Source organism: Mesoplodon bidens (genome assembly GCF_964165515.1).
Source record: "Mesoplodon bidens genome assembly, chromosome: 7".
Classification (NCBI taxonomy): domain Eukaryota; kingdom Metazoa; phylum Chordata; class Mammalia; order Artiodactyla; family Ziphiidae; genus Mesoplodon; species Mesoplodon bidens.
This window is the reverse complement of record NC_138164.1, coordinates 110,837,439-110,863,612: the sequence shown is the minus strand read 5'-3', so window position 1 is coordinate 110,863,612 and position 26,174 is coordinate 110,837,439. Positions and strand designations below refer to the sequence as shown.

The 26,174-nt window shown below is 54.7% G+C and overlaps 1 protein-coding gene across 2 annotated transcripts; it reads right to left on the bottom strand.

Annotated features, from left to right (window-relative positions):
• Window positions 1–2,723: 2,723 nt before the first annotated feature.
• SYT12 (synaptotagmin 12) lies at window positions 2,724–22,549 on the bottom strand (the record flags this gene model as incomplete). 2 transcript variants are annotated; one of them, XM_081240780.1, is made up of 8 exons in its annotated part: window positions 2,724–2,897; window positions 4,264–4,397; window positions 5,264–5,384; window positions 6,077–6,292; window positions 9,147–9,539; window positions 11,640–11,833; window positions 16,518–16,574; window positions 22,478–22,549. In XM_081240780.1, the coding sequence occupies 7 exons, from the start codon at window positions 16,549–16,551 to the stop codon at window positions 2,724–2,726; spliced, it is 1,266 nt and encodes a 421-aa protein (XP_081096906.1). The 2 variants fall into 2 exon arrangements, with proteins under 2 accessions (XP_081096906.1, XP_081096905.1); XM_081240779.1 differs by lacking the exon at window positions 22,478–22,549 and having other exon boundaries at window positions 16,518–16,821.
• Between the last annotated feature and the right edge of the window lie 3,625 nt (window positions 22,550–26,174).

The following is a 26,174-nucleotide window of genomic DNA, read 5'->3' as shown; positions in this document are numbered from 1 at the left end:
AACCAGAGCAGCCTGGGATCCAGAGGGACTTCTCTGCTGCCCCTCAGCCCCACTGTCGAGAAGCTGGGGAAGGCGGCATTGTGGTCTAGTAGTTAAGTCATGAGCTCAGGAGCCAGATAGCTTGAGCTCAAATCCCAGCTCTGAGATGCTCTGGCTGTGTGATCTTGGGCTAGTTACCTAGACTCTCTGAGTTTCAGTTTCTACATCTGCAAAAAAGAAGCCAACAACAGACCTACCTCTAAGTCTGCAGGGTTGCAGGCCAGGCAGCAGTACTCACTGAACTCACATGGCCCGTCTCCCCTCCAAGCCTTTCCCCGGGCTCCCTTCTCCCCATCCTCCCCAACTTTAGCAAAGTTGATGCATTGGCCAAGTTTTTGTCCACTCCTGCCCTTTTCTACATGCTGTTCCCACAACCAGGAAGGCTTTTTTGGTCTTGCCCCCCTTTTCTGGCCTTATCCTTCTTGCCCTGAAGACAGCTCAGCGACACCACTGGGCAGCCTTCCTTGATATTCCCTTCTGCATTCTCTCTGCCAGGCTGGCTCAGGGCTGCTTCTCAGAGCTTCCCCACAGCCTCACGGCACTGGTCCTTGTGATGGTCTCCCCAACCAGACAGGGCCCTCCTGCTCCTTCGGGCGCCCAGCAGCAGGGGAAGGCGTGCTCACAGCAACCCGCACCGAGGCCCAAGGCCCTGATTTCTGGAGACAAAGGTGATTTGGGGCAAGCAGGGCTCCCTGGAAGCCCCCTCCCTCCTGCCCCAGCTTTATTTTGGTTCTAGAATTATTCCAGTCAGCATACTCGGTCCCCACCACGCCCATCCGGGTGCACAGTCAGCATTTCATGCAGTTAGAGGGAGGGATGGAAGGGGAAGAGAAGGCAGGCGAGTAAATGGCCTGCACAGCAGAGCCACTGGGGTGGAAGAGCGGGGGCTCTCCCAGGTGGCAGGGGCCCGCCAGCTGCGTGTCCCCGGGCCCTGGGCTGGCCTGGGCTGCGCAGACCTCCTGGCGCTGGCCACACGGTGGGCAGCCCGGCCTCGGCACCGGGTCACAGCTGTGTCAGGTGGGGAGAGCCACCACGCTGCCTCCGGTCCCGTGACCACCCTGGGCTCCCCGACATCACTGGGGGTAACTGGCTGGGCCTGGGTCTCCGTAGCCCACCAGGTCCAGAAGCAGCCAGCCTGAGGACCTACCTATCACCTCCCTACCCCCCCATCCCTGTAACCCGGCAGGTCCCCCACCCCTCAGCTGCAAGGGGCGCACAGCGGCCTGCTTCTCTGGGGCCGCCTTCGGTGGCTTGGAGCTGCCTCAGTGACACCTAGAAGGCCATGCATGCCTTCCCTCCAAGACTCCTATGGGTGTGTAATGGCCCAGCCCTTGGCTTCTGGGCAGGACTCCTCTGGGGTGCCATTCGCACAAGCCCTCACCTTTGGGACACCGCTGAAGCCACAACCTGCCGGCTTCTTCGCTTGCCCCAAAGCTCCCTCTCTGCCTTACAGGGTTCTCCTGAGGGCTCTCCCCCAATAAACCCCTTGCCTGCGAAACTCGGGGTCTGCTTCTGGAATCAGCCTTGGGCAGCTGGTGTCCTGGGGGTCTGAACCAGGTTCCAGAGCCACCTCCCCCCATGGCATTCAAGCCTGCCCCCACCACAACTCCATCCTGACCCCCTCAACTTCCCCACACGGCCACCGTTCAGGCCGTCCCTTCCTGCAAGGCCCAGCCCAAGGCTTCGGGCTCCACTATGTCCTCCCAGGTGCCTGCTGCCCACAGAGGCCCCTCCCATGCCCCTCGGCAGTCTGTATTCTGCCGCCCCATTGCCCACCAGCCCCCCAAAGGCTGAGGCATCTCTCTTCCCCGCAGGGCCTGGCCTGGAGGGACACCAACAAACGCCGTGGAGCCAATGCCTGAACACGAGGACCTGGCTCTGGGACTCTTTGGACCCCTGGGCCTTATAAGGGTTACAGTTCTATTTCATAGAGGATGACTCAGCATCCCATGTGGCCTGCGGGCCACTGACTGGCCTGGTCCCTCGGTCTCTCCTTCTGCCCAGAGAGAGGCCCTTGTGTCCACGGCAGTAGGGTGAGAACTGCGTTTGTGACGGGGATGTTCTTACCCTGCCATGCTGCGGACGGGCCACTGGCCTGGGACACTCAGTTCTTTCTCTGCCCCTCACAGCGTAGCTCCCATCTTGTCCCCCCGCTCCCCGGCCCCAGAGCCCTCCCCAGGTCTACGTGGAGGGGCCGCCATCTGCAAAGAGCAGATCACCAGGGCACGGGGATCTTGTCTTCCCGACGTCCTAGGGGCTGTGCCTTGTTCATGTCACCCCAGCCTGTGCCTTGCACAGCACCTGGCCTCCAAGACTCATGGTCCTTGTGCATGGCCTCCCAGCAGGGATGGGATGTGGGGAGCTCTGAGAGGCCAAGGTCCCCCCAAGGCCAAGGGACAGGCCTGCTGGGGGGCTCAAAATGGGAGCACAGTGGGCCAATGCCTGGCTGCCCTCCCCGGGCCCTGGCCCAGCCATGGCTGGTTCTCAGTGGGAGACAACCCTGGGTCCCTAGACATCCAGCCAGGCCTGTTCCTCCACTGCAGCCTGGATAGAGGGACCAAGATGGCTCTTGGGGACTCCACCAGGGGACCCCAGTGTTCATGGTTCCAGCCAGACTACAAAGAAGGGTGCTGGAGCTGAGTTCATGCCGGGCTCCGGTGCCCACCCGGGCCCTGCCCTGGCTGCTAGTTTCGCCGGACAGGGTGCCACATGGACACGGGCCTGCGCAGCGTGGCCAGCATCTGGTTCCAGTGCGTGGTGCCCATGCCACTGGCCGACGGCCCAATGATGACATGGCCCACGTTGTCCCCACGGCCATCACTGCTGCTCTCAGCTACCGTCACACGGAGAGACAGGTCCTGGGGAGGAAGTGACATGGGTGCTAGGACCAGGGGCAGTACCAGAGGTCCTGCATGGCCCCCAGGCCCCAGCGGGGTGCCAGGCACGGCCCCGTGAATCCTCACCTCTGACCTGTCTAACCTCACAGCCCAGATGCAAATGCTGGCCTCACCACTTCCTTGCTGCGTGACCTTGGGCAGTGACTTGGGCTCTTCCTACCTCAGTTTCCCCATCTGTAAAATGGTGATAATCATAGTTCCCACCTGTTCTGGGAACGAAATGAGTTAAAAGGTGTAAAGCACTTAGAACAGTGCCTGCACACAGTCAGAGCCTTATAGATGTCTGTTGTTAATCCTGAGATTATCGTATGTTGGACTCATAACAGGAAGGGAAAGAACTTGCTTGAGATCAAAGTGGTGAAGCTGAAACTGGAACCCAGCCTGACTTCTCTCCTTCCCCTCCCCCTCCCCCTCCCCTTCCCCCACCTCCGGTCCCAAGAAGTGTCTCGCCCTAGGAGGCTGTGGCGTAGGAGTAGTGTCACTATGAACACCCAGGGAAGCAGGGGGCAGATGGGTGGCCTGTCCCATGAGGGTGGCAAGGCAGGACCCACCAGGGATGCTGAGATGTCTGCCTGGATTACGAACACCCAGAGTGTGGCAGAGTTCTGGGCTTTCAAATTCAGACCGGCTATCCTAAGAGGGGAGATTAGGGGGTTTCTGTATAGCCCCAGGGCCAAGGGACAAGTTTTGGCTCAAGGCACAAAAGGACTTTCTCACGTGGTCAGGAAGGCCCAAGGATGGAAGGAGGGAGTGAGGGAAGGTGGTGAGCTCCCCATCCTCTGAGGCATGCAAGCCAGGCCACTTCTGTGGCCCAGGGCACATCCTCTGCAGTCCTCCCACCCTTGGCCTATGATATCTGTGCTGGGAGGGGGTCTCCCTGGGGTACATCGCCTGCTGAAGGCCAGGGGGCATCTGGGGAGCTCCACAGGGCCTCTGTAGGCAGAACCTCGGGAGATTTAGGGCCAGAGCTCTGGGCGTTGGGTCAGTCCTGGCTCATCCCTAGTCCTTTGCACCAACTGTCTTCCCACAGATCTCAGCTTAGCTACTACCCCCACCTGCAGAGGCCTCCCCTGACTGCCAAGGTCTGGCATGCTCTTAGTGGATGGGGATTGTCTGGAGACTTTCCTGCCTGTCCCTTGTGAGCGCCAAGGAAGCAATGCCCGTGTCCCCAGCACCCACCAGAGGGCTGGTACCTAGTAGGTGCTCAATACACGCTTCTCGACTAGAAAGGTGATGCCTTAAGGCAAACCATCACACCCTGCAGGAGCTCTGAGGAGATAGACTGGAGGGGATAGAGGGCCCCCCGCCCTGCGTCATCCCCCCTCACCTGGAGCACAATGGCTGGCACTGAGAAGATCATGGCTTCATTGAACACTGGGTTAGGGTCGTCCCTCTTCACAGCCGTCTTCTTTTTGCTCATTTTCCTCCCATCCTGCAGCAGGTACACCTTGACGAAGGGGTCTGTGGGCGGGGAGGGGGGTGGGGGTGAGAGCCGGTGCTACACTCACTTGGCATAGACCTGCCCGGTCACAGCGGCTCACTGGCCACTCTCGCCTGCAGTCCTGACATCAGTCCTTTATTGCCTTCCTATTTTACAGATGAGAAAACTGAAGCTCACGCGCGAGTCAGGAGAAGAGCTGGGCTTTGGACTCAGGCAGCCAGCCCCCCAGCCCGCACGAGTGCTCCCCTCACATGAGGCTCTGGGGAGCTCAGCAGACCCACCACTTTTCATTCTATAAATGGCCCAAATGCAGATGTCAGCCCCGAGTCACCCGGTGCCCGCTCAGTGGAGCCTGACTCAAGGACATGCAGCTCTGGAATAACGAGTCGCTGTCTGTTCATCACTTACTACCCACTGGGTGTCCTTGCTGCACCGGCCTGGACCCGGGTCCCCCAGGCTCCCAGTCAGCCTCCTGCAGCCCTCAGTTTTCAGTTAATCGGGGCTGAGGCTCCTGCAGACCTGACGCATCAGGTCCTGCCTGGCACCCACACCATCTCGGTGGCCCTGGTCCCCGTTTGGGATCTGGGATGCAGTCCAGCCTCTGGGAAACGCCTACCTTGTTTTCATACCAGTGCCCCAGCCTCCTGCTCTCAGACTCCCATCCCTCCCCCACAGGGACTCCCTGCCAGCCTCTGTGGTTCCCATGTTTCCCCAGCTAGATTAATCTTCCCACTGTGCATGGCTCCTGAGCCCAGCCAAAGCCAGGGATGGGGGGCCTGGCACTGTGCCCTACACCTGCTGATGCCTCCAGGTGTCCAGGGCTTAGCAGCTGGGCCACGGCTCCCACCTGCCCCACGAAGGAGCCAGGCAGCCAGGAGGGCCTCACCCGCTGTGGTCTTGTCGTTGGTCCAGATGAGATTCTTGGCTTTCACCACGACCACTGTAAGGCGCTCGGCCGTTGGGAGGTAGCTGAGGGACAGCAGGATCTCGCCCACAGCGTCGGCGGCCTGGAGGACAGGCGGGTGACTCAGAGGGCTTCTGCCCCTGGACTTGAGGGGCCCAGGGAAAGGCAGCAGCTTCCTTCTCCACTGAGAAGTTGCTGCTCTTGGGGCCCCTTACACCAGGGCACCAGGCTGGTGGGATCGAGAAAGGGACCCCTCCCCCGCTCCACAGCGCCATCCCTGCCTTGTACCGGGTATGGGTCCTGCCTGGGAAGGAAGGCCAGAGGTTGCCTGTCAAATGCAGCAACAAAATGCAGTTATGTTCCCTCATTCCAGACCAGAGACAACATTCTCTGGTAGTAGCACTTACAGGTCCAGGTGGACTGGAATTAGTAGATCATTTGCTTAAATAACAGTGATGCTCCCTAAGCACTGCTACATTTACGACGGTAAACTGCAGCTTGGCCTCTGTCTGAAATAACTCACTTGAGGGCCAGAGGAGTACTTCCCTAACAGAAGATCTACAGGAGTAGAGCTTCTAAAGGTTTGGTGGTAGGAGCAGTAGAAGGGCTGTAAACGGTGGTCAGGGTGCCTTTCATCTGCATGCAGTAAACTGAGTTTCCCTGAGTGTGGCTCAGCTCTTTCTCTAATCTCCTAAAGATGTTGGTGTTCAGGCTGCTGCGAGGACAGTGGCTTCCCTCCTCTAAAGTGTACACGTATGATGCCGTCCTCAGGCACAGGCAGGTGGGCGGGCTTACCTTGTTCTGGTCCTGTAGGTAGAGCCAGCCGCCGAAGGGCTGCAGCGGGAGGTCAAGCACAGAAAGCTTCAGCTCCACCACCCCTGTGCTCACATTCCGCTCATCTTCGTCGATGCCAAACACGGAAAACCGCAGGCTCTTCTCCTCCAGGGCTGCAGGGTCCAGGGGGATGGAGAACTTCTCGTCGAAGAAGATGGAGTAGGCGTTCCTCTGGATCTGCAGAGAGAAAGAGCGGTGGAAGGAGGTCCAAAGCTGGGGAGGAGGTGGAAGCCAGGTGCCTGCGAGGCCATGGTAGGGAGTGAGCACTGGATGGGGAGTCCGGAGACCCGGGCTAGCATCCTGGTTCTGTTGTCCCCACACTGCAATGCCAATCCTTCCTTTGGTGGCTCAGCCCTGATGATATAAAAGCCCCCTGTCCTCTTCTCAGTGGTGGCCAATCTAGTGGCCTGGCATTCGAAGCTTCCACAAGCTGACCCCAACTAATTCCCATCCTCGGTGCCCATGGGTCCACAGAACCCTTGCAATGTGCCGGCTGAGCTGGCCATCTTTCTTGCACGTGTTCAAGTCCAGCCCTGGGCCAGGCATGCAGTGAGTAGGGATAACTGTCTGTGAAGTTGAGAGTCACTGATGTCCCATCCCGCATGGGGCCTGGCCTAGGACTCTGAACGTTATGGGGTGGATGGGCCAATGAAGTGACGAGGCAAGGCTGGGCAGATTCTGTTTCTAAGCCTAGTCCTGCCTGGTGGGCGCCACTGGCCTCTTCCCAGGAAGCCATGGGCGGGCCCTCTGGGAAGGTGCACTTGTGGGCACTGATCCCCCTTCCGTGGGGGGCTGCTTTGGTCACTGCCTGGCGATATTTTAAGAGAGGAGATCTCATCCCTGGCAGCTCGCCTGATGCCGGGGGGCTGCCCAACCTGGGGGCAGCCACCCACTCACTGGGATTGGCTGGGCTGTGATGCTAAGAAGCCTGCATTCTTGGGAATAAATCTGTCGGCACCTCCCCTGAGCCGCGATCTTCGGTCACTGTCTGGGCTGGAGAAGCCTCTTCTTACCCTGCGCCCTGGGAGCTACATCCCCTACCCAATCACCTGCTTGAGAACCAAGGGCGACCCTTCCTTCATGGGATAAAGCCCACCTCCTGATCCTGACCCTGACATTCAGGCTTTTCACCATCTTTGTCCATAAATTCCTTCCTCTGGCCAAATTAGCCCCTTGACTGTCCCCTGCCCATAGGAGCGCAGGCCCCCTGATGATCCATTCTCTGTACGTTGCACTTTTTTTTTTTTTTTTTTTTTGCGGTACGCGGGCCTCTCACAGCTGTGGCCTCTCCCGTTGCGGAGCACAGGCTCCGGACGCGCAGGCTCAGCGGCCATGGCCCACGGGCCCAGCCACTCCATGGCATGTGGGATCCTCCCAGACCGGGGCACGAACCCGTGTCCCCTGCATTGGCAGGCGGACTCTCAACCACTGCGCCACCAGGGAAGCCCTGTACGTTGCACTTTATGAGCATGTGGAGACCCCTGGGGTGGAGTCCTGGAGCTCCTGCTCACTTGCTGGGGTTGTCGTGGGCAAAGCACTTTCCTGAGCCTCAGTTTCTTCATCTGTAAGATGCCCTCAATCCATCCCCCATCACTGGGGCTAATGAGAGGGTCACAGATGTGTTGGGCTCTGTGAACCACGTTCTCAGCATACATCAGGCCGTGGTGGCTGCTGTCAACATGCTGCCTCAAGGGATGCGTCCAGAACCGCCCAGGTCCTCCAGGCAGCTGAGGGCACGGGCAGCGTGGATCTGGGCTCAACAGGAGCCCTTCATGGTCCTGACAGACGACAATCCATTGAGCGCTTACCAAGGACTGGGGTCAGGACTCTGAATTTCCTGAAGCACTATGATGCTGACTTGACATATGGGAAAACTGAGTCACAGAGTGCTTAAGTGACTCACCCAAGGTCATACTTCTAGGAAGTAGGGAACCAGGATTTGAACCCAGGCAGTCAGGCTCCAGGGTCCTGCTCCTAATCACCCACTGGACTGCCTCTCTGAAGCTGGCCTCCCCTTCTCGGCCCTACATACGCCCTGGTGGTTGGTTCTAGACCCTCCTAGAGTGAGGGCGGCAGGGTGGGGCAGGAAAGGAATGACAGTCTCCACCTCTGAGGAGCAGCCAATTTCAGCATAGGAAACAGGACTGGACACGGGTGGGTCTCTGAGGAGCCAGAGCCACTTGACCTCAGGATCCTCCTGCTCTGGTCAGAGCCCGTGCTGGGCTGACCTCGCACGCGGGTGCTGGGCAGCAGGGTGTCTCACGTAGACCCCTCTCTCTCTCAGCAAGGGGGGCGGATCATGGAGGGGTATCCTGGGGGGTGTGCTGGGTCCCTCTCCTTGCCCCTCCTGTCTTATTCTGCACCGTCCCCCCTGCTTTCGGCCCCAGGGGCTGACCTCCATGGGCTGCATCAACAGGCTCCCTAGGCCTCTGGCTTCCGGTGGGGTCAGCCAGTAGGGATCACTGGAGGGAAACCAGAGGTTGGAGGGAGGTCGGGGTGCTTATTCCTCCAGGTCCTTCTCTGCAGGATCGCTGCGAGCAGATGGCGCCTCTGGACCAAAGGGCACAGCGCCTATCGAGGTGGCCCTCTGCACACACTGGTCTCTAGGTAACCTCGCGTTCCCCTCATCCCCTCAGGCCAGGGTACCACGCCATCCCTGAGGTCGCCCCACACACAGCATTATAACAGTCCTGTTATTAAGCTGTCCCCAAATTAGCCAACATGAGCTTGTCATCCCTTCCCTGCCAGGTCCCCAAGTTGACACAATTGACAAATGGACAATTACCACACACACTGCATTCGTGTGGCAGGACTGCTGAGAACTGCACACAATGGGAGCCTGCAGGTGGAGGCACCAAACTCCCAGTTCCGTCTTCCCTAGAGCCAGCACCTTCCGCTCTGGGATCAGCATCCAAATCATCTCTGTAGCGCCCTCCTCAGATTCTGCCTGGCCCTGCCCCCCTGCCTGCCTGGGCAGGACTCGTGACAGCCCGGGGCACATGGCTGCCCCGCCCTCCCGGCCCCCACTTACCCGGGAAATGCCCACGATCTGCTCGTCCGGCAGCAGGCTGACGCGCATGAAGCAGGACTCGAAGCTGGCTTCCTCCCGCTCCAGGAGGTCCTTGCCCTGCAGCACAGCCACGTGGAGGGTGTGGGAGGCGGCATCGTAGTCCATGCTCACCTCCACCTGGCCCAGCGTGAAGTCCTGCCCGAAGGTGTTGCTCACGGAGGAGATGGAATCCAGGGAGTCGGCCGACTGGGATTTTCGGAGGGTCCCGTAGGGGGCCAGGTCCAGCTCACGGCCCATCAGCTCCAGGGGTCCCAGCTCACTGATGCTCTCAAAGGTGTCCTCAATGCTGAGGCTGCCTTTGCGACTGGGTGGCCCCCTACTGCTGGCCCGCTGGGCGTTCCAGGCAGGCACTCTCTGTGGGTGAGAAAAAGGGACATGGGAGCATCGAAAGGGCAATAGGCATGGTATTGAAGAGACAGCAAAGAGATACGGTAAGCCCTGTTCATGCAAGGCACCTCCAAGTTCCCCTTTCACAAAAACAGGGCATGCCTTCCTTAGGAAGGTCCTTCTTTATTGTTATTTCATGTCAGTTTTCTCTCCCCTAACCAGGAGGTAAGAGAGCTTTTTCTCAAAATGTTTATTTATATGGACTGAGTTTCATACATAAAGATGTTCACTGCAGTGATGTTTATACAAAGGAAAAGTAGTTAGCAATCTAAGTGTCCAGCAGAAGGGGAACGGGTAAGAAAACTAGAGTGCAGATACTCAATACATGACAGAGCAGCCTCAAAGGAAGTTTACAAAAATGTCTACCACATGAGAAAGTTTTCATGTTGGATAACACTAACTCTAATATTCAAATTTTTCTTTTCTCTCAGTTGACCTTGGGATTTGAGAAAACAAAAACCTTTGTACAGTAAGCATCTCCCATGTTGGTACATAGTCTTCATTACCATAATTTTTAATGGTCCCCTTAATTTGCCATTGAGTGGATCGCCATAGTTTATTTTACTATTCCCCTACTGTTGGACATTTATATTGTTTTTAATGTTTCACAAATATAAACAATGCAGCATTGAATAGCTTTCCTTTTTTTTTGGCCGCGCTGCATGGCATGCGGGATCCTAGCTCCCTAACTAGGGAACGAACCCGTGCCCTCTGCAGTGGAAGTGCAGAGCCTTAACCACTGGACCTCCAGGTAAGTCCCTTGAATAGCTTTCTTAAAATCTTGACTTAGAGGACATAGTCCTTTTTTTTTAAAAATCTATTTTATTTATTTTTTATTTTTGACTGTGTTGGGTCTTCATTGCTGCGCACGGGCTTTCTCTAGTTGCTGCGAGTTGGGGTTACTCTTCGTTGCGGTGTGCGGGCTTCTCATCGCGGTGGATTCTCTTGTTGTGGAGTATGGGCTTTAGGCATGTGGCTTCAGTCGTTGTGGCACATGGGCTCAGTAGTTGTGGCTCTCAGGCTCTAGAGCACAGGCAGTAGTTGTGGCGCACGGGCTTAGTTGTTCCGCGGCACGTGGGATCTTCCCAGACTAGGGATTGAACCCGTGTCCCCTGCACTGGCAGGCGGATTCTTAACCACTGTGCCACTAGGGAAGTCCTGAGGACATAGTCCTTTTGAAAGCTTTTGATACATGTTTCCAAAATGCTCTTTGGAAAAGTTGTTCCAATTTACAGTCCCTCCAACTGAGCAAGAGATAATTCCTTCCAAAACCCCAAATGAGCGAGCATGTGGGACCTTTATCTGGTAACAGATTCTGGCTGTGCTCTCTGGAACTCTACATCATGTTAGAAAAATTCTCTGCCAGTGTTAAGTGATGAAGCATTTAGCAATATATAGAAAGCCCTAAAAATGTTTATACTCCCTGATACAGTAATTTCACATCTGGGCATTCATTCAAAGTATGTAATCCCAAATGAAGACAAAGTTTTACATGTAAACCACTTACTGCATTATTTATAGTGGCATTTAGTAAACCATGGCACAAACATAAAAAGGAATCTTAGGCAGCCATTAAAATAATGTTTACAATCAACAATATGAGAAAGTACTTCCGTTTTAAGTGAGATGAAAAGGGTAGGGTATAAAATTCTATGTAGAGATGACACCCATTGTGTAAAAACTATGCATGGAAAAAAAGACTGGGGGGAGGGGCCTAGACTTAAAATATTGGAAAGAAATAAATCAAAATGTTAATAGTTTGAAGACAATTCACAGTTGCTTGCCTCTGGGTGGTGACATTTGGGGAGGTTTTTCTTCTTATATTTTCCTGTATTTTTCACAGGATGGTGTTTTAAATTGAAAGCATTCATTCATTCGCCAAGTATTCATGGATTACCTAGCACTGGGCTATGTTGGAGATGCGGAGGAGGACAAGGGTCCCTGTTCGCAGGAGGAAATTAACCAGGAGGGAGTGAGGGGGGAGGGAGTGGGGGCCAGTCCTGAGAGTGGACAGTTGGGGCGTGGGGTGTACAGTCCAGTGTGCACCCATGAGAACAGAAGCCTCACCTTCTGCCGGGCCTCTGCGTAGTTCTCACCATACTTCTGCTGAAGGTACCTGTAGTCGTAGTTTGGGAACGGGGAGGGGCTGGGGAAGCTCCCTGACGTCCAGAGCTTCCACAGGCTCACAGCTGCAATTCCCAGCAGTGCCAGGGCCCCGGCAGCATAGACACCCACTTCCCAGTCAGGGGGGCTCTTGATGACTGCAAGACAAGAGCAGAGCAGTCTCTCCTTAATGGGCACTAGGACCCCTCAGTTGTTACACATTCCCACCCAGCAAGCCTGTAGTTCAGCACTGACTTGCTTATTCATTGAAAAAATATTTATTGAGTGTCTACTATGTCAGGTTCTGTGCTGGGTGCTGGGGATCCAGTGTTGAACAAGCTATACACCCTCTGATATCTGCTTTTAACTCCTTGCCACAAAAACATACATTCCTATCAGGAGCGACACTTGGGTAGAGCAGATGAAGAGCTGTGAACAATGGTTAAAAATTCCTTAGGCTTTAAACAGGTAGGGTTTTTTTTTTTAATTAATTAATTTTATTTTTGGCTGCACTGGGTCTTTGTTGCTGCACAGGGGCTTTTCTCTAGTTGAGGTGAGCAGGGGCTACTCTTCGTTGCAGTGCACAGGCTTCTCATTGTGGTGGCTTCTCTTGTTTTAGAGCGTGGGCTCTAGGCACGTGGGCTCAGTAGTTGTGGCACACGGGCTTAGTTGCTCCGCGGCATGTGGGATCTTCCCGGACCAGGGCTCGAACCCGTGTCCCCTGCATTGGCAAGCGGATTCTTAAACACTGTGCCACCAGGGAAGCCCCAGATGGGGTTTTTCTTGCCTCTTTGAGTTCTCTCTACCTTCAGAGGACTTCTGCTTCCAGATAATCAATGCAGCCTTTTGGGATCTGAGGAAAGTGGAAGGGAACTTGGGGGAGAAAAAGAAATGACCCCCTTTTTGCCTCAGACCTCATCTAAAACAATCCAATGTCCATCAACTGATGAATGGGAAAATAAAATGTAGTACATCCATACAATGGAATATTATTCAGCAATAAAAAGGAATGAAATGATACATGTTATAACATGGATGAACCTTGAAAACATCAAGCTAAGTGAAAGAAGCCAGTGCCCCAAGACCATATGTTGTATGATTCTATTTCTATGAAATGTCCAAAAGAGGCAAATCTATACAGACAGAAAGTAGATTAGTGATTTCAGGGGCTGCCAGGGGTTGGGGGGAGTAGGGGGAAATGTGGAGTATGGGGTTTATTTTTGGGGTGATGAATATATTCTAAAAGTTGCTTGTGCTGATGGTTGCACAATATACTGAAGCCCACTGAACTGTACACTTTAAGTGAGTGAATTTATGGCATGTGAGTTTTATCTTGATAAAGCTGTTACCAAAAACCAAAAACCAAACAAACAAAAAACTCAGCCAGACGTGAGAGGTGGCTGTAGGCTGGGCAGGGCTTGGGGACAAATCCAGATGCTCAAATGCTTTCTGTCCACTGATGTTTTAATCACCTCACTTATCTGAGCCTCACTGTCCCCAAACAGTAATTCACTACCCCCTCAACTGTGCTGGGTAAGTCCTCACCTAGCACAGAGCTTGGCCCACGGCAGAACCATAGATGTTAAGTCACTCTTCTGGGAAACCTGGCCCTGCATTCCCAAAAGAAGCCAATGAGACAGCAGGATTCGTGTTGCAGAAGCTCTCACTGTTGGCAAATACAATTCTCTAAACCGTCCTCAGTGTGGCCTCTATACTCGATTCAAATGGGGAAACTGAGACACACAAGAACTTGCCCAAGGTCACAGAGTCAAGAAGGGGTGGCCCTGGGATCCCAACACTGGCAGCCAGACTCCAGAGCAAGCAGGGGTAAAAACCACTGCCCCACCCGGCCTCCACCCAGCACGGTTCCCTAGCAGCAGGGCAGAGAGATGTGGGGAGGGTGTTTCAGGGGTGGAGATTTCTCATCACACAGCCACTGAGCACCTACTGTGTGTGTGCACCCTGCAGAGCGGGTCAGCCCCAGGCCCAGTCCCTGTCCATAATAAGTGGCTCATAGTCTAGGGGGTGGGGTGGGCAGATAAATGGACAAAAGAGTGATGGGGGTCGTGATGAGAACAGCCCAGGAGGGCTTCCCAAAGAGGGACGCCTAAGCTGGGATATGCAGGAGTAGCACGAAGTGTGCCGGCCAAGGCGCCAGGCACCAGGCGTTTAGGGAAGGAAGAGGGAGGTGTGCAAAGCTCAGAGCGTTCAGAGCACCCAGTGAGAGAGAGGGAAGGGGGCATTTGGGGATGGAGGGGCCACTGCCACTGCTCCCCAAAGCCTGCGTGGGGAGGAATCATCCAGCAGTGGGAGGCCCCAGCCGGGCCCTGCTCTGCTGAGCCCAGCCAGCTCCAGCCAGAGTCTACAATACTTGCTCACCCCAGAGAAGGGCAGGGCCCACCCTTCAGCCCTGGCATTCACGCAGCACTTAGCACCCTACGAGTTCCCTACCTCCACTTTCTAGAGGAGAACTGAGGCTGATAGCAGTTAAAGAACACATGTATTGGGTTGGCCAAAAAGTTCGTTCGGGTTTTCAAACCCGAACGAACTTTTTGGCCAACCCAAAATCTATGGGCTCAAGGCCACGGGTGAGAAATGGAGAGCGTGGTGCAGGTGCCTTGGCTCCCTGAGGCCACCTCACCTCCCTGGCTCCAGTCTCCTCATCCAGAAAGAGGAGATGACACCAAAAACATCCCCATCCAGTGGTTCTACCCCGAAGGAATTGATTCTAAGGGAAAAATCCCAACAAGTTTTATGTCTGGAGTGAGTCATCGAGTCTGTATTTATAACAGCAGAAATCTGGAAACAGCCTGCAGGTCCGAGCAAGGGTGCCGGTGGTGCTGTCTCAGGAGGGGCTGTCACTGGGCTTTGAGAATGACAGTTGAGGTCATCAGGATGTCACTGTGGCAATGCAGAGAATCATTTCAGGCATTGTTAAGAGGAAAAAAAAAAAAATCCCAACACGGTATAAGCACATGATTTTGATGTAAAAATCACGCAGCGTATGGGCAAGGGCTGGGCGGACCAGGGAGGAATGGGAAGAGCCAGAGATGCAGATGGACGGACAGTGAGCAAACCTGTTTACTCCTGACTTCTGTTGCGAGAATGTAATTTGTGGGATAAATAAAACCACAACAAAGAGCTACCGGGGGCCCAGGGCCAAGACCTGGCCAGGCTCTCAGGAAGTCCGGGGAGTCTGGCGAATAGGGGATGGGATGGGAACATACCTGGTGCCTGGAGAGTGAAGTGCATGTGCGGGGGGCTCCCACCTAGACACACACACAGCCCCAGCCAGCTCACGGGGGCTTGGGTGCTGCCAGGGGGCGGGCCAGGGCCCGGGCACAGAGTCCACATAGGCGATGGGCACGGCAAAGTGGCAAAGCAGCACCAGGCTCCCCTGAGAGTGAGGATCCGGGGGCTGAGGGCCTGAAGCCAGCACCCTGGCTGGCATAAAAGGAGGGCAGGGCCAGGGACACGAAAGGAAAAACCCCAGCAAGCTGACATGAAATGATGACAGTTAATGCTCATTTATTTGCTCATTTATTTACTCATTTTATTGCATACCAGCCTCTGGAAGGTATGAGAAGAATTCCCCAGGGAAGTGAGGTCTGCGCTGAGACCAGAAATGAGGAAGGAGGAATCTTAGTAATAATTGTTCCCTTACTATTTTCTATTCGCCAGGCTCTATTCCAAACACTTCATGTATACCAACCCACTGAGTCCTCAGAACCACCCTGTGAGGAAGGTTCTATTATTATCCCCATTTTACAGACGATGAAGCTGAGAGATAGAGGAGCTATTCGCTGCCAGACAATCTGGCTCCAGATCTGTGCTCAAAATCTCCACACCAGTCTCAAGGCCTTAGCCAGGTAGAGGCAGTAAGTACCCCAGGGGAAGGGAACAGCATGTGCAAAGGCCCGGAGGTCGGGGAGAGCTGTGTTCAAACTGTTGGGCACTTCACACATGCTCGTTCGTTGAACCTTCCCAGCAGTCCCTGAGGCAGGCTGCATTGTCCCCATTTTACAGATGAGTAAGTGGAGGCTCAGAGAGGTTTCATCACTTACTGATGGCCACGCCAGGGCCTGGACCAAGACCTGTGAGCCTGTAGGTGAAAAGTGAAAATTCCTGGCTGTGGGTTGGGAAAGGTGGTTCCCCCTTGTATGTCCTTCAGCTCAGCCCAGGGCTGGCTAGGGTCTGAGCTAGGGGAGGAGCTGGAGTGATGGGGAGCACCGGCCTGGGAGTCAGGAGACCTGGGTCCATGTCCTGACCCTGTTACTTACTTAGTCACTGTCCCTTTCCTTTGCTGAGCCTGCCTTCTCCCATCTGTAAATGGGGAGGGGAACATAAGGAGAAAAGATGGCGAGTGTACTTCAGTTCTGACACCATCCATCGTCAGCTGGAGTGTGTCTGGTGTCTTGAGGCCGGTCCCAAGCTCAGTGCCTGCAGGGGCACACACGAGGACAAGGTGGGAGCTGCCATCCCTGGACTAGGCGACCTCTGAGTTTAATGTCCTGTGGATCTAACATCGACCTTCCTGGGTTTCCTCGCCTTTGGCTCCAGGAATGGCCCCAGGGGAGTGGATTCAGCATGACAGGCTCGACCTTAGGGAGCAGCAGCACATGGGCCTACTGGGGGATCCCCTCAAGTCCTTCCACCAGAGCAGAAAGACGAAGAGACCTCAGACTGGCCCCAACCCGGCATCCCCAAGGCTGTGTGATCTTGGGCAACTCACTGACAGTCCTTACCAGTAAAACAGGGCCGTTACTGGTGTCCCACTGACATCCCCCCCCCAGGCCCAGTGGGAGGGTCCTGTGAGATGGCACGTTTGCCGCGGGGACTCACCGCTCAGGTGGTATTCTGCCACATCCACGGCCATGACGTCCACCGCAGGGGCTGAGACTGGAAGGGAGAGGAGAGTCAGTGGAGGGGGCTTCAGAGGGTCATCAACCCCCCCACCATGGCCCAGGTGCCCATCATCCAGCTCACACTCAGGTTGAGGGGGCCTGGGCAAAAGTAGTGTTTTTTTTAATTCTTTCATTTTTATTTTTTGGCCGTGCTGCGTGGCATGCAGGATCTTAGTTCTCCGACCAAGGATCGAACCTGAGCCCTCCGCAGTGGAAGTGCGGAGTCCTAACCACTGGACCATCAGGGAAGTCCCTAAAACAGCATTTTAAAAAAATGGTGTTTAAAGCTCTTTTCAAGTACTCTGAGACCTCATTTCAGGGTTGCCAAACGCAAAAACACAAGACACCCAGTGAAATGTGAATTTCTGATTCGTTTTTAGTAGAAGTATGTCCAAATATCGCATGGGACGTGCTTATACTAAAATATTATTCACTGTTTATCTGAAGCTCAAAAGTTGCTGGCATCCCGTATTTGTATTTGCTAAATCTGGCAACCCTGCTTCACTTCCGTCCTACCAACAACAGGCTGACCAGCAGCAACTCTGTTACTCCTTAGAGCGGCCCCTCAGGGTGTTCCCTAAGGCTGACTTCAAATGCTTTTGTTTAAATTGGACCCGAAATGCTGCATTTTTACAATATTCTATTATCAGTTCTTTCTCTGCTTGGGATGGTTTCCTCCCCACCCTCCCGTCCCAAGTTTTATGAACCACTGAAGGTTTGAGAGGTTTGAAGGTTTAAGTTGTTCTAGAAAGGTCTAGAAGCTCATACAAGCCATTACCTGCCCAGGCAACTGCTTATGGTTTTATGATTGTTGTTGCTAAGAAGTAAACTGGCTCCCAGACATGTTCTAAATGGAGCAGGAGGTTGAAAAAGGGAGGCTAGGATGAGTTGTATGGATCTCAGCTCAAGGGACACGGAGGACAGGATGGCCCCCACCCTAACCTCTGCGTTCCCTCGTGGTTCAGAGAGGTGGTTATAAACAGGTAAGATGGGGTACACGGGGCAGTGGCGGGGGAGACCTGCAGAGTGTTCGTCCACCCAAGGGCAACTGCTTCTCTGTTCCCGCGGGAACGCCAGTCCAGCCTGGCTGGATCTTCTGAAAAGCCAGATACCGGTATTTTTTAACGTGCAGTTTCTTAATTTTTAAATGTTGCAACCAACTCACAAAAAATGTAAACACCACTGGTTAGAGAGGAAAAGGGTCCTGGGTGGTGGCTAGCCCGTTTGCAACTCCTCGAAGGATTGTGTGGGCTCCCTTTGGGACTGGGGTCAAATCGGGGGGTGAGCATTTTCTAGAATCCTGGGGTTCTCCCCAGTTTGTAGCTCTGGAGTCAAGAAGCTGGGGTGCCTTGATCCAGACAGGGTTATCCAGCACATGTGAGAGTGCCGTAGGTCCCAGGACAGGAGGCCTCGACAAGCAGGGCGGAACAGGGCCCTGGGGCAAAGCCCTGCCAGGTGCACAGACAGCTCCTTGCTCCCAGCTCCCCTGATGATGCCCCCACTCCCACAGTGAGATGTGGGTTGTCATGGTGATGGGAAGGAGGTGCTAACCTGGACCGGCTTCACCCATGCCAATTCAAGTGGAAGCTCACTGCTGGGACCTGGGCTGGAGATCATGAAAAGGACTTTGCTAAGCACCCCTTACACCCAAGCCCTAAGCACTTTGCATGTATATTATCTCATATATTACCTACCTCTAACAGCCCCTTGAGGTAGGTGCTATTACTATCTCTGGTTTGCAGATGAAAGTCATGAGGCAAGGAGGTAAAGTCATTGGTCCCAGGCTACACAGCTAAGAAACTGTTCAACCCAGGCCATGTGGTTCCACACTCCCTAACCCCTGTGCCTTACTGCAGTGGGGCATATGGTTTCAAAAGTTGCCTGAGAGGGGCTTCCCTGGTGGCGCAGTGGTTGGGAGTCCGCCTGCCAATGCAGGGGACACGGGTTCGTGCCCCGGTCTGGGAAGATCCCACATGCCGTGGAGCAGCTGGGCCCCTGAGCCATGGCCGCTGAGCCTGCGTGTCCGGAGCCTGTGCTCCACAACGGGAGAGGCCACAACAGTGAGAGGCCCGCATACCGCAAAAAAAAAAAAAAAAAAAGTTGCCTGAGAACCCGCAGGCCAAATTAGGCACCGTGTACAAGCCCAAGGTGGCCCTACTTTGTAGCAGAAGGGAGTCTGGATACACCAAAACACACATGTTAACATGAACACACATGTCCCAGTCTGCCTCTGCCTTGCTGGGAATCTGATCATGCCATCAGCTTTCTTTCCTGCTTCTCTGGCACAGGCTGACTTCCTGCACGGGGACAGCCCATGCCAGCAGCAGACTAGAGGGGGTGGGCTGGGTACACCCCTGCGGCAAGTTCCTGTGGTTGGGGACAGAACCCCGTATCTGCTGTATTAGACCTCTGGCTGTCGAGGGGCTCCCATCTCTCCAAGGCTGGTCCAGCTCAGACCCCAGACTCCCACACTGCCCATCTTTCCCCTTCCCCTCATGTGCCCTGGGAACGGGAGAAGCCAAAGCACATCTGCCTGAGAGGAGGGAAGAGAGAACTTGGGGGAGACGTCGAGGTTCCTGGGATGGGGCGGCAGCCTGAGCACAGCTCTGAACCCCAGATCTGCCCCCTCTGTAAAATGGGGCTTAGGATGGCCTTATCAGGGTGTCAGGAGGGAGGAATGAGAAGTGCAGTGTAGCTTTTTGGCAAATCTTAGCTGCTGTGCTCACTCGCCTGGCAATGGTCCAAAAGGCCGCTGAACCCCTACTTTGAGCAGTGGAATTGTGTGGGCAGCACTGCCAGCCTACAGATGTGTTATATTTGTCTTAAAGTGAGTTACCAACATTTAAAAATTGGGAAATTTCCCATTAAAAAATGGATTTCTTAAAAAAAAAGGGGGGGGCTTCCCTGGTGGCGCAGTGGTTGGGAGTCTGCCTGCCGATGCAGGGGACGTGGGTTCGTGCCCCGGTCCGGGAAGATCCCACGTGCCGTGGAGCAGCTGGGCCCGTGAGCCATGGCCACTGGACCTGCACGTCCGGAGCCTGTGCTCCGCAACGGGAGAGGCCACAACAGTGAGAGGCCCACGTACCGCAAAAAAAAAAAAGAAAAAGGATCGATTTCCAGCTTCCCGTTAAAAGTAAGATTTGGGAACAGTGGGTCTGTATACCCTGCCCACCCCACCCCCCCACCAAATAGCCAGAGATGGAGCTGAGTAGGCTCCGACCCTCAGACAGGGCATCTGCTCTTCCGGCCTGGCACCTCCTACCCTTCCATTCACTTCCAGAACCTGCTGGCCCCTGGAAGCATCTCTATTCATGAGCCTGGTAAGCAGGCTTTTGGATGAGCTAGGGAAGGTTCAGAAAGGTTAAGTGACTTGCCCAAAGCCACACAGCCAGCAGTGGTAGAGCTGGGCCTGCCACCCCATCCAGAGCCTCTTCTGTTAGTAGCCACAGCCCCTGTGCAAAGGACTTCACATACGTCTTCTCCATGGCCTCGCCCAAGACCCCTAGGGGGCAAATCCTGTTATTATCCCCACTCCACAGAGGAGGAAAGTGAGGCTCAGGGAAGGGCAGTGAATTTGCCCAGGGTCACCCAGCCAGTAAGTGGAGAGCTGAGACCGAGCCAGGTCTGGCTCTGCAGCAAGCGCCCTTTTTAAATGGCTTTACTTACTATCCCTGAGATCCCCTGACTCCACCTCACCCAGTACTGACAACCTCAGCAGACTCCCACTGGCAGCCTGGAGGTTTGCCAGGTAGAGGGGCTGCAGCTTCAGCTTGGAACAGGATGCTGACGAGGCACATCCGAGGCCAGGGCAGCCTCTGACCAGAGCTTCCCTGCGTTTCTGACACACAGGAAATGGGGCACAGCAGGGGTGGGTCAGAGCTGCCCCAAACCTTCATCTGAGCCCCTTCCTGGCACCCTTCCTCACCCCATCTATTCATTCTGGCCCCAAACCCCCAAACCCTAAATTGCATGGCGCTTGCTCATTGAAAACAGCTCTGGGTTCAAATGCTGGCTTAACCATACCTACCCGGCAATACGTACCTATTGCTGTAAAGAATTAGACATAATTCATGCTAAATGCCTAGTGTAGTGCCTGGCTCGTAGTGTGAACAGGACATAGACCTGATGACTGAATGGATAAACGGATCCCCCTTTTACAGATTAGGAAGCCAGGGATGGAGTCACTCAGCATGTGAGTAGCAACACTGGGATTGACTCCAGGGTACAATGGATCTGGGCCTGGGCTCTTGGCCACCATGCCACCTCCTGACCAGGCCTTTCGGGGGTGGAGATGGGTGGGAAGAACTGCCACAGGCCTTACTGGAATCTGACCACAGTCGAAGCCTCCTCCTGGGCTTATCAAGAATGGCTTTCCAGGAATTGGGTGCCTCTGCGGGGGAGAGGGTCCCCACGTCTCTGCTCCCCCTCACCCCATTTCCTTGCTTAGTGTCCCCATGTCACATCTCTGGCTAGCAAGGTTTTGGCTCCCCCTATCCTCACCCTGAGGCCAGCAGGTAATGGGAAGGATCAGGGGGTGGTACAGAGGAGCCCTCGACCTTCCAGGCTGGGAGCCTCTTTAGGAGCTTTAGCTTTGAGATCCTTTTCAAGTGCTCCCACTTTCTGGAATAACCACATCCTGCTACCATCCCCCCAAAAGCCCACAAAAACCACAGTACAGACTGGTGAGGATGGTGGTAGCTGGCATTAACTGGGCACCTACTATGTGCTGAGCACTGTACCAAGGACTTGCCAGGTGTTATTTCGGCAAATCCTCTTAGCTGCCCTCTGAGGGGGCTGATACTCTTCCCATTGTACTGGTAAGAAAACTGAGGTGCAGGAAAACACTTGCCCATAGTCACCAGAGCTGACGAGGCAGAGTCCAAGGTTGAACCCCAGGCTGGGAGCCTCCTCTCTCCCAAGCTGTTTGGAAAGGCTTCAGATTGCAGGGTGGGGAGGCCAGGGGCTTGGGTCTTGACCCTTCTCCAGACTGGCTGTGTTAATTTGGGTGAGTCTCCTGCCCTCTCTGAGCCTCAGTTTCCCCATTTCTAGTAGGATGCATAGCTCCTGCCGCTCTCCAAACCTGTCACCCACCCCCTGGCTCAGGGAAGAGGCTAACATTCCAGGGTGCAGGTTTCCCAGGCTCTTTGTGGGGAAGGGTGGCCTCACTGGCTGAGGAGGGGGCACTCAGTCCCTCTGCAGCCCATGAAAGAGGGGTCACTAGGAGGGCGTGCTCAGGGCTCCTCCACCCACAGGCCTGGCTCCAGGTCCCCATGTTTGGACCCAGTTCCCCCTTCTTCAGCCCAAATCTACAGTCGCAAGGCCCTGAGACGGGCAAGCTTCCTCTCCCAAAGAGCAGTGGCATCAGAGGTTGGCAGGGAGACCCTGGAAAGCTCCCCCCCATGCTGGTGACACCAGACAGAGGCTGAGGATCCTCTTGGCCTCCCAGGGCTTCCTGGCAATGGGGTGCGACATGGGGCATTTCCTGAAAACCCAGCCGCGGTAACCCCCAGGATACGTGGGGACCGGAGTATGGGGGGCTGACCCGGGAGCCGGGAAGAGGGTGTGAGGCGGGGCCGGGAAAGTGGGGACAATCAGGGCGCTGTGTGTGTGAGGGGCGTGCGTGAAGCGCGGGCGCCGGGGAGGCGTGTAAATGACCGGGTGAGCCGCGTGTCTGCACACGCGGGGCGGACGTGCACACGCGGGGCGGGCGTGCGGGGCACGATGCGATGCGCAGTGCATGGAGTGGCCGGGCCGGGGAAGGGCGCCCGGCGTGCGCTGTGCCGGGCTTGCGTGTGCAAGTGCGGCGCGGGTGTGCAGACGAGAAGGGAGCTTGGAGCCCGGGGGTCCCGGGGCTGGGAGGGGGCACTGCGTGCATCTGCGCGAAGGGCGCGTACTCACCCCGGCTCCGCGGAGGGGGCTCCGCGGAGGGGCCGCCGCTCCAGCTCCGGCTCCGGCTTGGACTCCGGCTTGGGCTCCGGCTCCCGGCCGGCCTCCCGCAGCGCGCACGCACCGGCGCCAAGCCCGGCCGTCGCCGGCGGAGCCACGCCTGCAGTGTCTCCCCGCGGCCGCCTGGGAGGAGCGCGGCGCGGGCCGGGGGCTCGGCCGGGCCGGGGCGGCAGTCGCGAGCTGCGCCGCAGTCCGGGCACGCTCCCAGGAGCCTGCCGCGCGCTCCCTCGCGCTCGCCCTCCCGCTCCCTCTTTAAAGTGACAAACCCGAGCGCTCTCGCCGCTCCCGGGAGTTGCGCGGCGCTTCCGGGGTCTAAGCCGAAGATCCCCAAGCGCTCCCCGGATCCCAGGGGGTCGTCCGAGGCAGAAGCCAGCCCCTCACTCCCTGGCCCAGGATGAGTGGGGATGGGGGGTGGGAACGTGCTCCCCGCGAGCTTCGAGAGGCTGGCGGAGCACTGGGCACGGAGTCAGCAGGCCCGGGTTCTAGCCCCAGCTGCCGCACCCCGGGTTATCCTGTTCCCCTGCTAGGCCTCAGTTTCTTTTTCTGTAAAACGGGCTGGATACTGTGCACCTCCTAGGAACCGATCAGGAAACAGGAGGCGGGAGGTTTCCCCTTCTCTGAATGGGTAGGCCAACATCATCCCAGCTAATCCTCACAATGACTTAATGGTGTCAGTGGTCACTCCGGTTTTTTTTTTACAGGAGGAAACAGGTTCAGAGAGGTGAAATGACCTTCCCAAGGTCACAGAGCCAAGGGTCAGAGCCAAGACTTGAACCTAGGTCTATGTGACTTTAAAGCCCATACTCTTAACCACTTAGGGGTCGTGCTTTCCCTCAAAAGGAATGAATGAATCATTCAGGAGATATATTTATGATGCCCCCGCTGGATGCTAGGCACAGTGCCAGGTGTGGGCGAACTTCCATCTTCCGGGAACAGGGGGACAAGTCCCTCCCTGCCTGCGCAGTCTGGCAGGGAGGCACACACGCATTAAGAGGGGCTGGGGTGTGCGGGGGAAGGTGCCACGTGCTGTGGGCTCAGTTACCAGGAGAGCAGGCTTGGTGGGTACCTGGAGGGGCTTCTGAGGGGATCTATAGGATCTGGGGTGGGGTGGGAAGAGGGGAGAGGATCTCAGGTAGGGAGCAAGTGTGCTAAGGCAGCAGTGGTTTCTGGATCATCTACCCTCTGGGATTTTGGGGCTGAAAGCAACCTGTGGGCACTGCCCTCTCAGTAGGAGCTGGGTCTGTGCTGGCCTTGTTGGCGGGAGGGGGCATCCTTGGTCTAGAAAGCAGGACCCTGGGGAGCCAAGGATTCAGTTTCACTCTCATCCACAGGGGACACCCTTTTTTCAGTTCATTTTATGGATTCCGAAGAAAAAGGAGAGAAAGGGCATTAATTATGCCCCTTGGAAGGGGGAGGGGCTGGGCACTGGGCCATGGGCTCTCATTGCCATTTCTCATTTAACTTAATCTTCATAGCCAGCCACGTGCAGTTTGGAATGACCGAGCCCATTTTCCACATGAGGACACTGAGGCATGAAGGGTTCCTGGTTCAGGAGGGAGCACTGAATTAGATGCACCATCAGCACATAAAATGGCACACTGATACTGGCTTCTGTTGGAGCAGTAAAAGGTGAGGTTGATCAACAATAAAAAACCAAATAATCCAATTGAAAAATGGGTGGAAGACTTTAATAGACATTTCTCCGAAGAAGACATACAGATGGCCAGTAGACACATGAAGAGATGCTCAACACCACTAATTATTAAAGAAATGCAAATCAGAACTACAATGAGGTACCAGCTCACACGGGTCAGAATGGCCATCATTGAAAAGTCTACAAATAACAAATGCTGGAGAGGGTATGGAGAAAAGGGAACCTTCCTACACTGTTGGTGGGAATGTAAGTTGGTGCAGCCACTATAGAGAACAGTATGGAAATTCCTCGGAAAACTAAAAATAGAACTACCACATGATCCAGCAATCCCACTCCTGAGCATATACCCCGACAAAACTATAATTCAAAAAGATACATGTACCCCTATGTTCATAGCAGCACTATTTACAATAGCCAAGACGTGGAAACAACCTAAATGTCCATCAACAGATGAATGGATAAAGAAGATGTGGTACATATATACAATGGAATACTACTCAGCAATGGAATACTACTCAGCTATAAAAAAAACGAAATAATGCTATTTGCAGCAACATGGATTCAACTAGAGATTATCATTTTAAGTGAAATAAGTCAGAAAGAGAAAGACAAATACCATATGATATCACTTATATGTATAATCTGAAATATGGCACAAATGAATCTATCTAAAAAACAGAAACAGACTCACAGACATAGAGAACAGGCTTGTGGTTCCCAAGGGGGAGGGAGGGAGAGAGAAGGAGGGACTGGGAGTTTGGGGTTAGTAGATGCAAAGTATTATATTTAGAATGGATAAAAAACAAGGTCCTACTGTAAGCACAGGGAACTATATCCAAGCTCTTGGGATAAACCATAATAGAAAAGAATATAAAAAAATGTATATATGTGTATAACTGAGTCACTTTGCTGTGCAGCAGAAATTAGCACAACATTGTAAATCAGCTATACTTCAATTAGGAAAGAAAAAAAAAAAAAAAAGGTGAAGTTGAGGCTGTTCTGCTTCTGGTGTCAGCCCAGTGGGCTGATGTGGGAACTGGAGTCTGGAGTGAGCTTGAAAGGATATCTTGCCAATTTCATGTAATAACCCTTCAGTGACCAGAAAAGCATATGTATGTGTGCCAAACACAGGAATTACAAGTGCCTATCCACAGGAGAGTATGTAAATGCATGGCGGTCACAATGGCACACCGCGCAACAAAGAGGAGAAAAGAGCTACCACCACCTGCAACAGGTGGATGAATCTTGCTTGTAAAGTTGAATGAAAGAAACCGGCCACAAAAGACCACATGGTGTATGATTCCATTTATAGAAAGTTCAAAAAGCAGGCAGAGGGGCTTCCCTGGTGGCGCAGTGGTTGGGAGTCTGCCTGCCGATGCAGGGGACATGGGTTCGTGCCCCGGTCCGGGAGGATCCCACATGCTGCGGAGCGGCTAGGCCCGTGAGCCATGGCCGCTGAGCCTGCACGTCCAGAGCCTGTGCTCCGCAACGAGAGAGGCCACGACAGTGAGAGGCCCGCGTACCACAAAAAAAAAAAAAAAAAAAAAAGCAGGCAGAACTACTCTCTGCTGTTAAAAGTCATCATGGCAGTTACCATGGGGGTGGTGACTGCAAGGGGCCTGAGGGGGATTCTGGGATGCTGCTCATGTTCTGGTTTTGATCCCAGTGCTGGGTCCCCCCCCACCCCTCTCCCCAGCTCTGTTTTGTGTGTGCGTGTGCTTGAAAATTTGCAGCACTGCACACTTATGATTTGTATACTTTTCTACATGTGCGATACACTTCAATACCACTTACAGAAACACACAAAAACCTTGTGTGGCTGCCCACTGCACTGGAAAAAAGCCAAACTCCTTTCTGTGGTTTACAAGGGCCTGCTGGCCTCTCTGACATGCCATGCCGTCCTCACCCACCAGTCTCCTGCCTGTCAGCCTTCTGGTGTTCCCCACACCTGCCAAGCTGTTTTCCTCCTCAGGGATTCTCACTTGCTGGTCTCTG